General features: G+C 46.4%; 1 protein-coding gene across 1 annotated transcript in view; it reads right to left on the bottom strand.

Annotated features, from left to right (window-relative positions):
* SCD5 (stearoyl-CoA desaturase 5) overlaps positions 1-14624 on the bottom strand; it is a gene marked incomplete at its 5' end in the record, with an annotated part of 38440 nt that extends 23816 nt beyond the window's left edge. The window contains one exon of the mRNA XM_085306309.1: positions 14480-14624. Within this exon, the coding sequence (XP_085162435.1) occupies positions 14480-14624 (145 nt within the window). The remainder of the gene's footprint in view (positions 1-14479) is intronic.
* Positions 14625-14630: the final 6 nt, after the last annotated feature.

Here is a 14630-nt window from a genome sequence, read left to right as displayed (position 1 = left end):
TTTAGTTGCAATCATGGCTAAAACTGTGCAAGTAATTTAGCTCTCCAGACTGCCACCATTTTGAGGACACTTCCAGACGCGTACAGCACCCAAGTTCTGCTGGAAGCCACACTGGCAGACGATGACATTCCCAACACTATGAAATCTGACTCATTCCCAACCCAGATGGGAGAGTTTGAAGTTACAGTCAGTAAAGGTACATAAAGTTTTGCAGACACTCTGGGACACCACTAGTGTCTCTAGGATTTCACAGATCTGGAGGGCAAAATGTTATGAGTACAGAAGAGATTAATTTCTCAAAGAACATAACTCTAGTGACTTTAATGGCTACGAAAGCACATCTTTTGCTTGGGGAAGCAAAATTAATAAACAAGGGCTGCACTTTACCTGTAGACATAACGTTACATTAGCTGCAACCTTCTCAACAACAGGTCAGCTGAAAACAATGGATCTTAGACATGCTGTTATAGGATGAAGACATCCTGTGATATGGCACTATTTGGTAGAAAGTCTGGCAAAGATGTTAATCTCTGAACAAGCCAACTTGTCCCTCCCTTTACAAGAAGGCTGGAGAGGGGCATATAGAAGGATGCCACAACTTGATTTATTTATAGAAGTATCAATTTGAAGGCAAAAACAAGCAGGATGTGCACGTAACGTCTCAATTTACCCACTGGTAACTTTGCCTCTGTTTATTCAGTCAGGTCAAAACTGCTTGCTAGGAGATTTTCATGATCTAGTATAAAAAACTCCAGGTCTTCCATCAGGCAGCAAGAACTGCATGAGAAATACAAAGGGTTAGTTGTTCGAGCACAAAGGCAGTGTTGCAAAGCTAACTGATCACCATAAATAGGTAATTGGCAGAACCTCCATATCCGTATAACATTTTTTTTTTGCATTTTAAAAATTAAATTACATCTGCATATCCTATATCTACCCTCTGTTCTTCACTTGGGGGTTCTGCTGTTATTCATTGGTAGAGTTAGGACTAGTGAGCGAGACTAACTAATCTGACCAAAGCAGGGAAAGCACTTGCCCTAAATTAATCCTCAATGAAATCAAGAAGAGTACTTGCCATTCATTTCAGTAGCTGCATTACCGGGCCCAGCTGCACTTGGGTTTCTTCTGAACACTCCAGAAATCCTCCTCCTAACTAGCCCCACTGACAACAGCTGAAAATTCTCCCCAATTCAACATCAGGGCTCACACACAAAACATTTTAAGTAACTTCATTTCACATTGCCTGGTACCACAATATTTTTTTGTACTACAACTGGATAATACTACATTTTTTGATATCTTTTTTGAAATGCCCTGGCTGACCTCAAGAAGAAAGAATGAATTAGACCAATACTTTGTCCCTCCAAAAATCTCATTTAAAACACACCAATAAATGCACTGATGGCAGGGCCAGGGTTAACACTCAGATCTCTAGTATACTTCTCCACCTCCATCACTCTCCAGTACAACCTTGGAGAAAAAAACCTCTTCCTATACAGAAGAGATGTGAGGAGCAAAACCACTGCACTTCATCTATATCACCCTATCAAGCAAGTCTGACTTACTGACCTGGAACTACATTTACTAAGGAGGGAGAAAATTCCCACTTCAGTCTCTAATTTGCTGCCATGAAGAAATGCTGAACTAGTGCTCTGGCCTGGGGGTCTCTAGGATGTAAACACTTTTTGCTAGCCGACACAGTGAAATGGCCAACGAACTGTTCACTGAGCCCTGCTGAACTATCAAAGGTTGGCATCAAAAGGACCTTGGGCTGAATTCAAACTAGCAGTTGAGAATTAAAAAGCACCGCCACACAGTAGGACCAATTCCTCAAGCCACCCACTATAAAGCACATGCCAATCCTCACAGGGAGCAGTGCATTCATGTGAAAACTAGACGTGTGAAATCTAAGGCCAGAAGCAGGTTCATCTAAAATTAGATCTAAACGTCCTCTGAGCTGCTCTAAAATGAACTGAGAAAGACCCAAGATGAAACACACCAAAGGGGAAGCACAGGTTTAGAGCTGCAGAAAAAAATGACTTTAATGAAGGCCCTTCTCCTGCAGTCCTGTACCGTCGCAGAGGAGGTCCAGGAAAAGCCATCTGTCGCATTCTCTTGGCCCAACCATCACCAGGTCAGTGAAATCCAGGCTCCCTCTGCCTGGATGCACATGCCTGCATATGCATTTTCAGGAACAAACCCCAGAGCCAGGCCTTTTGGCTGAATACACAAAAGACTTTATTCCGGTTGGAATAGCAAAGACGTTCACATTGACAACTGTGGCCAATGTAACATAAATAAAGCCAATAGAGCAATGGAAATCACGGCTGGCAGCAAACATGCCAGAGAATACTAAAATTCCCCTAGGAAGCAAATACAGATTCCTTGAACTCACCAGCAACTGAAAACTGCCCGAAGATGCTGAACCATTTAGATGTATTTTTAGATCAAAAGAAAAAGCCTAAAGATACTCTGATTTCCCTGAAGTTTCTGACATTTCTGTGTAGCATCTCTCAGCTCAGCCAAATCCTGCATCATCACAAAACAATCAGCAGATCTCACTTCTCTCCCAGTGACCTCACTGCTGTCCTCAATCCACACACTGGCTCCAGTGGTTTTTAAGTGCTCTAGAAATGCCAGCAAAGAAGTAGCCCCAATTTTGTCTCTTTTTTCAAGGACAGATGGAAAGAGAGCACTTAAGCCAATAGAGCATGGAGCTCCGGAGACGTGCATTCAGCACACAGCTCTGCCTCTCGGAATGAGGATTAGTTATTTAGCAGCCCTGCGGTTCAGCAGCCTAAGCTTGCCTGGCGCCCAGCTGTTTGCATCATGGGGCGCATCACCTAATCCCCCCTACTCGCTCTGCGCACACTGGCAGGACCACCCAAAGCGCAGAGCCAGGGAAGAGCAGCTTCTGGCCTATTAAAAACAAAGACCTGCCTTGCCATAAATCTGTCGCTATTTGGGGAGCCTGAAAGCTTCTGTCTTCTGCAGCATCTCGGCACAAGGCACAACGAGAGAGCAGGTCCCTGCAAGGAGCAATTCACTTCTGAACAGCCGAGCCTCCAGCCTCAATTCAGAGCAGGCGGCAACAGCTCTACCCCAGCACCGTGCTGAACGGGATCCTGAGGGCAAGACAGAGCTGTTTCAGACCCTGCTCCAGTTCACAGTGCCCTCCTACACCAGCCCGCAGCTGCCAAAGTAGAGCTCTGGCCGGCTTTAACTTTTGGGGGCTGCAGACTCTGGACCATGCTACTGTCCCTCTATGTAACTGCACCTTGCCTAGATACGTTGTGCCTATTTTACAAGTGTACTGTCAACTCCCGCAGCTTTTCCTCCCTTCTCCAAAACAAAATATCTCTCAAAGAAAAAAACTACTGAAAAAAAGGGCCTTTCCTCATTTTCTCTTTTTCTGGTAGTTTGAGCCTCAGAGCCAGGCTAAAAGTATTATACCTCATTAAAAATAGAAGACACAAGCCTTTTGCATCCCTCTGAACATGTGGCAAGCAGGTAAGTTACGCRGAGCAATCAGGTAAAAGGATCGCACCCGGAGGAGAGAAGGACGCCTTTGTCTCCAACACAAATGCTGGCGACAGCCCGGGCAGGCCGATGCTGTCAGCTCTCCAGGGGCGCTCACTGAATGATTACTCAGCCAGCTTCCCAGATGATTACTCACCTCACGCCAGCCAGCCGAAACACTCCTAGCCAAAGCTCTGCTCCTGCAGTGAGCTCTGGCCTGGGGAAAGGGCCCCCCACAAGATCTCCACCTACCCAGCAAGACTTTTTGGTATTTTTTTCCCCCCTTTCCAACAAACACCTCTATATGTACGACAAAGGAGGCCTGTTTTTATCTGCCTGCTGAATGGCAGCCAAACAACTTTTGGCCAACCCAAACACACAAGTCTCTCCCTCTGCACCAAAGGTATGAGCCAAAGCCAAATGCAAACAAGGAGAGTCTTGCAACAACCGCTGTGAGGAGGTCTGACCACGCTCACAGGCCTGCTTCACTTCAGTTGCACAGCTGACTAACCAACTTCAGCAGGGAAGGAGCAGTTCACAAGGAAACCGATCATCTAGTACTGTCATTACAACCAATTGCTTAAGTTGACTATACAGATCTTATTTTTCCCATCAATAGCCAAATGAATTCTGGGAAGAAGTTATACTCTGGTGGTGCTGGCCAAAAAATAAAAAATACAAGAAAAAAATCTCATCCTTCTTACACCCTTCCCCCCAAGAAAACAAGAAGTTACTGACATTTTCATAAGACAGGTTGCCACTTCCAACCCACATCATTATCCAGCACATATATGTTTCCCATCTCCAATGGTCTGGAAGTATCTATGACCAAGTAACTAAGAGTCTGCAAGATTCAGTGCCTCATCTTTTAAAATTCCCCAAAATTCAAATTCAGACTTTTTACATTTGTAGTTACTGCTCTACCACTAGGCGATTCTTCCTCTTGGAAAACTAGAGTTGTCCTCTAAAGAGAGAGGACTGAGAACACCATCCCAAAGTTCTGGTTAGACAGTCATGCCAGCTCACATCGGATTCCAACCTTGTTCAAAGAACTTCTGACAGTCAGTACAGCACATATTTTCTCTGATGACAGGGTAGCCTCAAAAGCTTAATACAAAACTTTGTATCTGCTTCTAAGACAAGTATGACTTTTCTCAAGCATGATTTCTCTTTCCGATTTGGATGAAGCACTTGATTTCCACATGCAGTTAACTACTGACATGTGCAAATGAGACAGTCCGTCACTTTTCCAGCCCAGATGTGTCTGTCCTTACCAAGGCTTCCACAATGAAATGCAGATTATTCCCTGATTCATTTACAATCGCTTAGTATTAGTTTGGTCAAGTACCCCTGAAAATAAGTGAGCTATGAAAACAAACCTGCAAGCAATGCTAAAATCACCTCCATGTTGTGGCAGAGGATGATGATGCTTAGCAAGAAGACGCAATGTTATGCCTGCTCCTATCAAGATGAGGAACAACAGGCTCAACGTAGATCAAGAAGCAAGGCCCAGGGATGAGCCTGGCCAGGTCCCRGGAGAGCAGATGAACAAAGGAAGGCAAGGATGGGGAATAACAAACACCCCTGAACTAGGTGGGTTTCGCAGAGGGAGGGTAGGCCATCCTCTGCAGCATGGACAAGATGCTAGCTGAAAGCTTGTCCCAGCCTCAAGGATCCCACAGTCAAACTGGGAAGCATGTGCCAGAGGAACACAGCCAGGAAAGACTGCCGCTTCCGCCTGCAGGCACAAAGCCCGAGTCACCCACCTCCAAATAGGAACCCAGAACTGTTCTCCTTTGACCTCACGTGTTGAGAGTTCCCAAATACTTTATTTCCACTCTTCCTGTGAAGRCTTGATTTTTCTTCTCTGCCCATACACTTCTGTATGTTGGTTGCACCCCTTTTGCCTTCTAACTTTCCCCCTCCAGTTAGGAAGAAMATTAAGTTAACCTCAGAAACACTCTGTCCTACCTTGGCCATTCCTTTGCTACCAGCTTTTCTCAAGCTCTGGAAGAGCTCAGGAGAGCACAGTAAGTGTGTGTGGCCTCCACAGCCCTCAGCTGCAGCTACTGCTGATTAGACCAGTGCAAATTGCTACCAAGTGCCTCACTGTTCTCTTTACTTCTGCAATGAGATCTAGGGGCCTCGAGAGAAATCCCTTCCCAGATCCAGCTGTGTGGACTGGACACGAACTGCTCCAGATGCAGAGTGCAGGGGCAAAGCAGCCAGGACACAGCGACCACTTTCACCAACGCAGATGGAGACCACAGACAGAAAAGGTATTTCAGCAGTGCTGGGGTAGCGATGATACCGAACACTCAGCAATACAAAATCAGCTCGAGAACAGTGCCAAAGAGCCAGGCTATCAGAGTCCAATCAAGAACAAGCCCCTCCTTTGCCAAGACCACCCGACTATATTCTGAGTCTTTCAGAAGATCGTCTGAGGAGCCACCAGCCGAAAAATGTGTGTAGAAACCTCCTCATTTCACCCTCCTTCCAGAATTCCCCATGTTCCAGGTGCCAACATCCTTGTACAACACAAATAGCTCACAGAATTTTCGACATCAACATCTGACAAATAGCGCTCTCTTCTCCATCAGTCCTGCCTTGTTGAGTACAGTAATTTTTAACGTGCCAGATCTCCARTGGGGCAGCACATTTTATTGTTAGCCTACATGGTAAAAATAAAATCTGATTGCAAGAAATTGCTTGGCTTCAATTACAACATCAATGCTAATTATAAGTGCAACAATAATTGCAGGGAGGGAAAGCGGMGCGACAGTGATAAGGATGCATACAAAGTTCTGGTGAGCAAGCTGACATTTTACAGCCTGTCCTCTAAGAGGAGAGGGCAGTATTTTTCCTCTTGACAGCAGTTGCAGAAGTCTCACACAAGCCAGCATGGCTTACACTKCTCTGCCTGGTGGCATCTCCTAGAGAAGAGGCATCCAGTGTGCTCCCAGCCCCATGAGGTTTTCCTTGATGCTGATATAGCTCTGAACGATGCGCTCCCTCCACCTGTGGCAAAGCTCATCCCACCTCATCCACTGAAACTCTTCAGARCTTGTACCACCATCCCTGCCTCCACACATAACTAAATTACAGCAGAAAGCTGGAGGCACCAAACCTTATTCTTGCCCCAGAGCCCCCCTCCACCGGCTCAGGAACTGCCAGGGCAAGCCAGGGCTGTAGGAGGGCTCTTGCTATCCTGTAGCCCGTGATGGGCTTCTGTGCTGAAAAGACAGGCAGCTCTGTGGGTGCCAACAAGCACCACCCTGTTCTTCCCTTCTTAAGGCTGCTTTGAGGGAAACACATCAGATGCTGGGGGCCAGGGGCAATGCAGGAATACCTGGCTCTGGGGAAGAGCAAGGCTGCTTGCAAAGGCCTCTCTCCAGCTTACACTGGAAGGTGCACCTCTATCTGGAAGCCTCCAAGGAGACTAAGTTACAACAGGCTCTCTTCCATTTCCTCACTGCAGCCTGCAAGGTCTGGTCAGTTCCTTTGGAATTATTTTGGTTTGGTTTTTCTACACCAGAAATTGTGGAGTTGCCTAACTTGTTTTTATCAAAAGGATTTTACTAACAGACCTCAGAGGCACCTTGCAAAAAGAATAAGATGACAGGCATGATCCAAATCCTAGGGAAGCCAACAATCCCTGTTGAATTCAGTAGGCTTAGAGGAGAGATAGGGATTTCTATCTTTGCTGGATCCAGCTCTCATCTCTACCCTTATGGTACAGGGGAACCTAAGCTAAGGGGGAAAGGACTATTTGAGGTTTTTCTGGTTTGCCTGGAGCACAGCTCAGAACTGCTTAGGCACTGCTCTAGAGTGAACCCTGTTCCCAGGAAGCACAGCACTATCCCTAAACCAAGGCCTAGGAGGCCCAGCAGTGCTTCTTCCTTGGGTGAACACTCCGGTGTTTGACCACAAAAGGCTTCATTATTTGCTTACTCATTTACACTGCTGAACCACAACTTCTTCTGAATGCCTTGAATGCAGCTCCTGAGGACAACTGCGAAGAAGGAGACATCTTAAGGAGACACGGCACAGCACGCATACACTCAGCATTCTCACAGACACTAGATTTTTTCTTCTCCATTCCTTTATCACGTTTATGGTGCCTATGTGATATGCAGCACACAAAAAGAGTAAAATAAAACATAGCATTGCCAATGTAATGTGGAGGAAACCAAGATGAGGAACAACTATATGTACTTAAAGTTGAACATCAGGAAGTTCACGGACAGGATCTTAAGAAGTTATCTCCAGAAGTAGCTAAAATAGAGAGGAGTGAACGCTGGGGAAGGGAAAATATCAGACTGGCAGGAGTATAAACTACACCAGGGCATCTCAAAGTGGTTAATCTGGAACAAGCCTAGGACTACTCTTTTGTCTACACTGCTAAATGGAGGGTATGTTCCTTGGCTAGACTGAGGATGCAGAGATCAGACTGTTCCCACAGGTAAAAGGCTAAGGAACAACATGCTACAGTCACCCCAGCTCCAGGGTACTTGAAATTCCTAAGAATAAAAGCATTGTTTGTGATTAAACTCCGTTCCTGTCAAAGACCATGACARGAATAAGAATTTAGCTATTGATGCTAGGAGAGAAGGATCAAGGCTGACTATTACAGAGACAGCTGTGAAACCATGCTTTCAAATGGGACAGCAGAGGAAAAGCTGGGCCAAACTTACTCCAGAGACAAACAGGGCTGTTCCATGATGTTGACCTGCACCTCAGAGATGCAATATTAAAGGTTCACTTTTCACTCTCTGCTCATCCAGTTGAGCAGCTGCAGTCATGAAGTGCTGAAAGCACGGTGGAGCTATGAAACAAGGCTGGCCTTTCTATACACCACTGAAGCTGCTCAGAGCTGCTTATTGCTCCACTGTCAGGGGCAGTTCTGTGAGCTGGCAGATAGACCTTTCTTGAGATTAAGGCAAGATAAGGTTGTTCTGTTTAGCCAGTCTCTCCTATCAAGAATGCCTTGGATACCTCCTCAGAGGTTATCTCTAAGAGGAAAGCACTTGCTACCTGTTTCCTGACCCAAAATCTTGCCTATCAAAGTGACCTAAGCAGAATCACCTTGCATGACCTGGAAGGCATTTCTGGCAGAGTGATGCAGACATTAAAGTAAAAAGTATTTAAATCAAATGTCAATTTCACATCTGTGAAATGRAAATAACATTTCTACTTCTCAGAGCTACCGACTGCAAGTTTGTTGGAGATATTTTTTACAGCCATTTGTGCAGAATTTTTGGCCTAATGGTAGCTTTCTGTAAGTGAAAACAATAGCACACATCAAAATGGTTAACAACCAAGCACATAATAACCAAAAAGCCAGTAGATGGCACTCAAGAATATGGAAGACTGTTCCAAGATTGGGGAGCCCAATAGAACTTGTATCTATCTGCAGTGCACAACAGCAACATGTGCCTCATCGCATGGCTGCAATGAAGGTGATCATCTTGGTTGTGCCCTCTAGGCACTACTGTAACCTGAAGCACTAAGACTGCAATAGTTCTATYTCTTTTATAGACAGGATCCAGGAAGAATATGGACCCAGACCTGAGCTCTCYGGGAGCAGGTCTTGGCTGAGCCGCAGCCGGGCAGCCCCAGCGCTCTGTCTGCGCTCTCAGACAGCCAGCACTGAAGTGCACAGGAAGGCTGTGGGTAAGCGTGGCACAGGGCCTGCCAAGACTGAACGTTATCAATCTGCCATTTTCAAGAGCCATTAAAATTGAGCACTGAAGAGCACTAAATGTTGTTAAAAACAGCAACAAACCTCCCCTCCCATACGAGGGCTATTAGAACAATGCCATCCTCCYGCCTGGATCCCACGCTCCGGCAAGTCCTATCAGCGTGTGAACTGACACCCACTCGGATGTCAGGCAGCTCTGTAGAGCACATTGATACAAGCCTGCTTTCTGAGTGGACTGTCTTTTGTGCTAAGATATCTACATGCCACAGCTGTGTGGGTTTCAAAAGTCATTTATGCTAGTAACACTCAGCAGCCTCAACTCAGATCTGTTCAAAATACTGGTATAGTAAGATAGATTTCAAAACTGCAAGGTTTTAGAACAAGTAACAGGTTAATTTGTTTTCTGAGTTTTTTTCATCCTTTATAATGCACTTGGGCTCCTTCTTAAAGCACTTCTGCACAAGCCCTCCGTGAAGGCTAATAACTGCCTTTTTCCATACATAAAGCAAGACCCCCTACAAATCATGCAATCCCAGAGAAGGCAGCCTTTAAGAAAAATCAGGCCACCCTGAGACTATCAAAGAAACTGTTAGCACTGGCAATGCTGGGCCTTGCAGTGAAAGATACCAACAACTTTCCCTGTCACAGCAATTTCTGAGTATTTGTTGCATTGTTTTCCTAATCCAAACTAGATACACTAGGTGGGAAGGAACAAGAAGGTGCTGACTGCAGTGAAGAGCCTTCTGGTTAAGAAGCATCATTTAATGATGCATTCCCAGCTTATATGAAGAGACATGATCAGCAGTTTCATGCCAACTGCACTGTGAAAGGATGCGCAGCATTTACAGTCTGAAGGAGGCAGAATTACAGCCACATCCACAGTCCTGGCTGGCTGCAAGGACTCTTTCATATGCATTTCACATGCATTCACATGCATCACAGGAGTTCATATACACCATCATGCCCAGCAAACGCTGCTTGAACCAAATCGAAGACTTAACAGCCTTATTTATTCCTGGGGACCTGGTGTTCACAGCCCAGATCATGGATCCACCACTTTATTGTCTCTGCTTACAGAGGRGTGCTCCCACCCTGCCCAACCTGTTCCATTTCCCCTCTGTCCGGTCATGGCTGGCTGTGCCAATGGGGGCTACAGAGAACTAGGATCTCTCCTCTTCAGTGCTCTCTGAAAAGGGCACTGAGCAAGAGTAGCTCTGAGCAGTGCAAAAGCTGGCAGAAAAAAAAAGAAACCTGAAGAGGAAGCTTGGAGTGGCAGCTCTCTGGGGTCGCAGTTACACAGTGCTCTGTGCTTTGCGTGTTGCCTGCTGGGGAGCAAACACCACCAAACCTCTCGACTGCGCCCAACAAACCTACGGGTGCAACTTGGAACCAGGCAAAAATTGAAGCGTATTTCCTCGCCAGCTCCCACCACTTTCCAAGGCTGGGAACCCCAGGTGCCGAGGTGTCCCAAAATGGCAGCTGTCAGTCAAGAAAAGGCACGGACATGAAGAGTAAAACACCAAGGGGAAGGAAACACCAGGTATCCCAAGCTGCCTGGCTCTGGGGCAGGAAGGGAAAGGGGAAAGACAACTGCACCTTCTCTACAATCACCAGCTCTGCACCCAACCCGAGGCCAGGCTGGAAAAGAAGCCGAGAGCGCTCCCACTGAGTGCGGGAGAGCTGGCAGAACAAGGGACATTTCAAAGGCACTGTGCTGGCATGATGTGCCAAGACTAGTACACGGCTGTCCCATGGGCAAACCCTAAGGCTGCCTGATGGCTCGCACGTACCAGGTGCTGTACTCCTGCTCAAAGGAGCTCCCAGCTCATGGAAAATTCTGACAGGAGTAATTTCATTGCTGTTGTTCAGTCTAGACTGGGACCAAACTCCAGGGGGGTACTAGGACGGCCCCAAAAGCCTGCATTTTAGTGAGTTTAACTGCATATCCTTCAAAGGGGGACTGACTTCCCAGTGCTTTCTGGGTTATCTTGGTGGCATCACCCACAACACTACTGTGGATCCTTTCCGCAACTCCAGCTCTGTGGTTTAACACGGGGCATGAAAAGCTGTAGCATTGGTCTCTAGGTGTTTGTGCAGAAGGCAACGGGAACAGAAGAGTACAGATAATCCCGAGTAAACAACCAAYGAAGCCTTTGCTTGGCAGCATTTTTCCATTGTCTATTATGTGCAGCTGGATGAATGTCAATAAATTACCAATGGAAATGAGTCCTGCTGAGCAGGCAGTTTGACTAGAACAGCTGTTTTCTGGGTGGCACAGGGGCATTTCAGCTTAGCTAGCAGCAGTAAATCAGTGATTACCAAGTTGATTCAGGTGGAAAGGGAAAAGAAAGCATGAAGAGGAGGAGGGTTTCCGCACTGCACAGGGTGGGAAGGAAGAACCCCATCTCTGTCTAGACACAAGCCCACCTAGGAGTGGATGTCTCAGGGGAAGAGAAACTAAGAAGCCAGCAAGGCTCTGATGAGTCATGGGAAGCTATCCACTTCCTTCCAAACACCCAGAGGTTGCACCCAACGCTAGTGCTGGCACCAGGAGCCACCGGGAACCACTGTCTGCACACTTCTTGCAGCTTTTGGAAGGCAAAGAGGGACAAAGCAACTCAATGACTTGCATAAGAGCACTGGGAAACTTCCTACATCCTAGACAGATTTGGGAAGGAGGAGAAGCAAGCAGGGATACAACAAGGGCTACAGCTCTTACCTTGAGAGCTTACCTGTATTACCGGATACGTGCATCTCCGTATCACCCACCATTGCATCCTTACCACCTCAACAGCTTCTCAGCCACATCCAACTCTGCCCTAATACTGCACAGCCAACCTCCACAGACACACAGTCCTGCTCCGCTCACTCACAACCACCGCCCCCAGAAAGCTGATCTGAATAGGAAAAGAGATGCAGAAAGTTGGGGAGGGCAGAGGACAATCTCACTTGCACTTTTTCCTTCTGACACAATTTTACTGTTTTGCTCTTTTCACAAAGGGTGAAGGAAAGTGGGTTTGCTAACTTAAGCAACAGAAACCCTGCTTTTGCCCACTCTGAGAAACTCTGATGGAGGGACTTCAGATACAGTTCTCCAGTGTAACAGGAATTTGCAAGTTACTTTTGCCTGATACGTGACTCCTCCTGCATTTTTTGCAAGAGATCCTGTATTTTTTCTTTGCTTGATATCTCTGAGGGAGGCAGAGCACTCTGGTAGCCAGCTCTGAAAGTGGCGTGCCGTGTCTGACTGGCTTGAAAGCTGCAGCCAACACACTTGCTCCCTGCTTAAATAGTCCTTGTAAAATCACCCAGCAGACTCTTGTAAAAACTGAGTGGTCTGCTCTAGGGCAACTGTTAAAAATAACAATGTCAAGAAATGGGAGGTTCTCTATTTGAAAAAGAAAGGGATTTTCTTAAGTTACAACGACTTTGAGATCTGTTTATTATTTAACATTTGTTTAATATCAACTAGGGAAAAAAAATACCTTGAAGGATGAAGGGCTAAAACTGGCAATTCAGTTCTCCAGCTCCAGCTTTAAGGAGTTGCATAATTAAGAAGCAGTGAAATTAGAGACAATTTCAAAGCACCTTTTCAGAAAGGCAAAACATGTAAAAAGAAGGACCACCTGCCTATATGCTACAGGACCTAAAATGGTTGAAATTAGACTTCAGATTGTGTGTCCTGGCCACACAGCTCTCACAGACTCTCATGGTCTCCCCCATCATCAGGCTATAGCCAAGGTAAACTATGAAAATGGTGTGAACATGACCAGGAGTAGGAGGGAGGAAGAAGTAAATGGTAGTACTCATAGAAGAAGGAAACTAAGCAAAACAGGACAACCCCTAGGTATTTTCTGATATCTAGTATGCTTGTAAATGGTTTGTACAGAATAGGCAGCTAGTCTAAATGCCAGGTTTCTATCAGAGATCCAGGAACAATTTCTAATTAAAAAAAAATCTCAGAAGATGGCACTTGATATACCTGCTATTTCTAGTCTGAAAATGAGCTATTTAGGCTATTTCTAAGGGTATAACAGAGAGAATATGAAAAGCTGAACCTAACAGAAATGGATTCAGGAATTCCTTAAATATCATATAATAAATAAGCCTGATTTCTCAGGTGTTTGGCAGACTGGCTGTTTTTTGAGGTTCACCTACAATACTATTGATTACCACATAATGATCTGAATTTGCTATCAAGTGAGTTCACTGCAGCATAGGGTACTCCTCCCCCCCCCCCATATTTGTACAGCTTAACACAAAGGAATTTCTGGTCCATGAAATTCTCCATTCACTCAAAAGCACCATGAAGTTGCTCTTTACCATGGATATTCTACTAGCTGTGAGTAGCATTGGAGTTTTTATCCTCTTGACCACCCACACATACATGACTGGATCTAAAACTCTGCCCAGTCAAGGATGATACCTAACACCCACCATCTGTCAGTCCCACAAATCGAAAAAAACCTTGAATGATACTGCAGTGCATTTATGTAGCTCTTCTTTCAGCATCATTCTTCCACAGAGAAAAGAGGACCTCACTGGCGGATGGAAGGAAAGATGATACATTTCACACTCTTTGCCAGGCCAGATCTTCACTTTTCCACAGCTAGCAAGAAGACAGACACAGTAAGCCACTTGATCTCAGTAAGCCCAGCTGGGCTTCCCTGTTTTCTCATTGCTGGAGTCTTACAGCTCTTTCTAGACTTTTAGCTAGAAGATACACCGCTCTCCCAAAGAGACAAAGGACAGAGTGATTTTTCTRATCTCAACCAAAGCAAAAAAGCATAGTGTTTATAGAGTAGCAAGAGGGAGTAGAAGAGAGAAATACCAAATAGTTCTCTATTCGACTTTTTAAAAGAAATAATAAGCAGCTTTACGCCGCTTTTATCCTTTTATCTAGAAAATGACTGATGTAGCTAGAAAAAAAGAGTGTCTTCCGTTCCTACAGCAACTGCATGCCAGGCGCCGCGCTCACAATGGCACCGAAGAGCGACCACACCGGTGCAGAACAAAAGCCCCCGAGATTTCCGAGCGAACCGCCGGCATTATTTGCCTGCCTGCGCTCCCGAGAGCACCCGGACAACTCGCGCTCTAGAAAGCACGCAACTCGTGAAACAAAACACCCAGAAACAGCCCAGCGCACGGCTGGCCCCTCCGCCMCCCAGCCCGACTGGGCTCTGCCGAGGGACAGAGGAGGGAGCTCGGCCGCCTCACCCCCGCCCCCCGCGGCCGGAGCCCCCCCGCGGCCGGACTCACCCCAGAGCAGGGTGAGGAGCTGGGCCCGCGGGACGAGGCTCAGCGCGTACACGGCGCCCAGGTGCAGCAGGCCCATCAGCACCACGTTGCGCCACACGACGGCCTGCCCGCAGCGCGCCGGGCTCGCCTCGCCGCTCGGCGCCCGCCGGCC

This window comes from Rhea americana, unplaced genomic scaffold (genome assembly GCF_003343005.1).
Source record: "Rhea americana isolate MKP2758 unplaced genomic scaffold, rheAme1 scaffold_237, whole genome shotgun sequence".
Taxonomy (NCBI): Eukaryota; Metazoa; Chordata; class Aves; order Rheiformes; family Rheidae; genus Rhea; species Rhea americana.
Note: the sequence above shows the minus strand (reverse complement) of the source record. Positions and strands in the feature narration are given on the sequence as shown.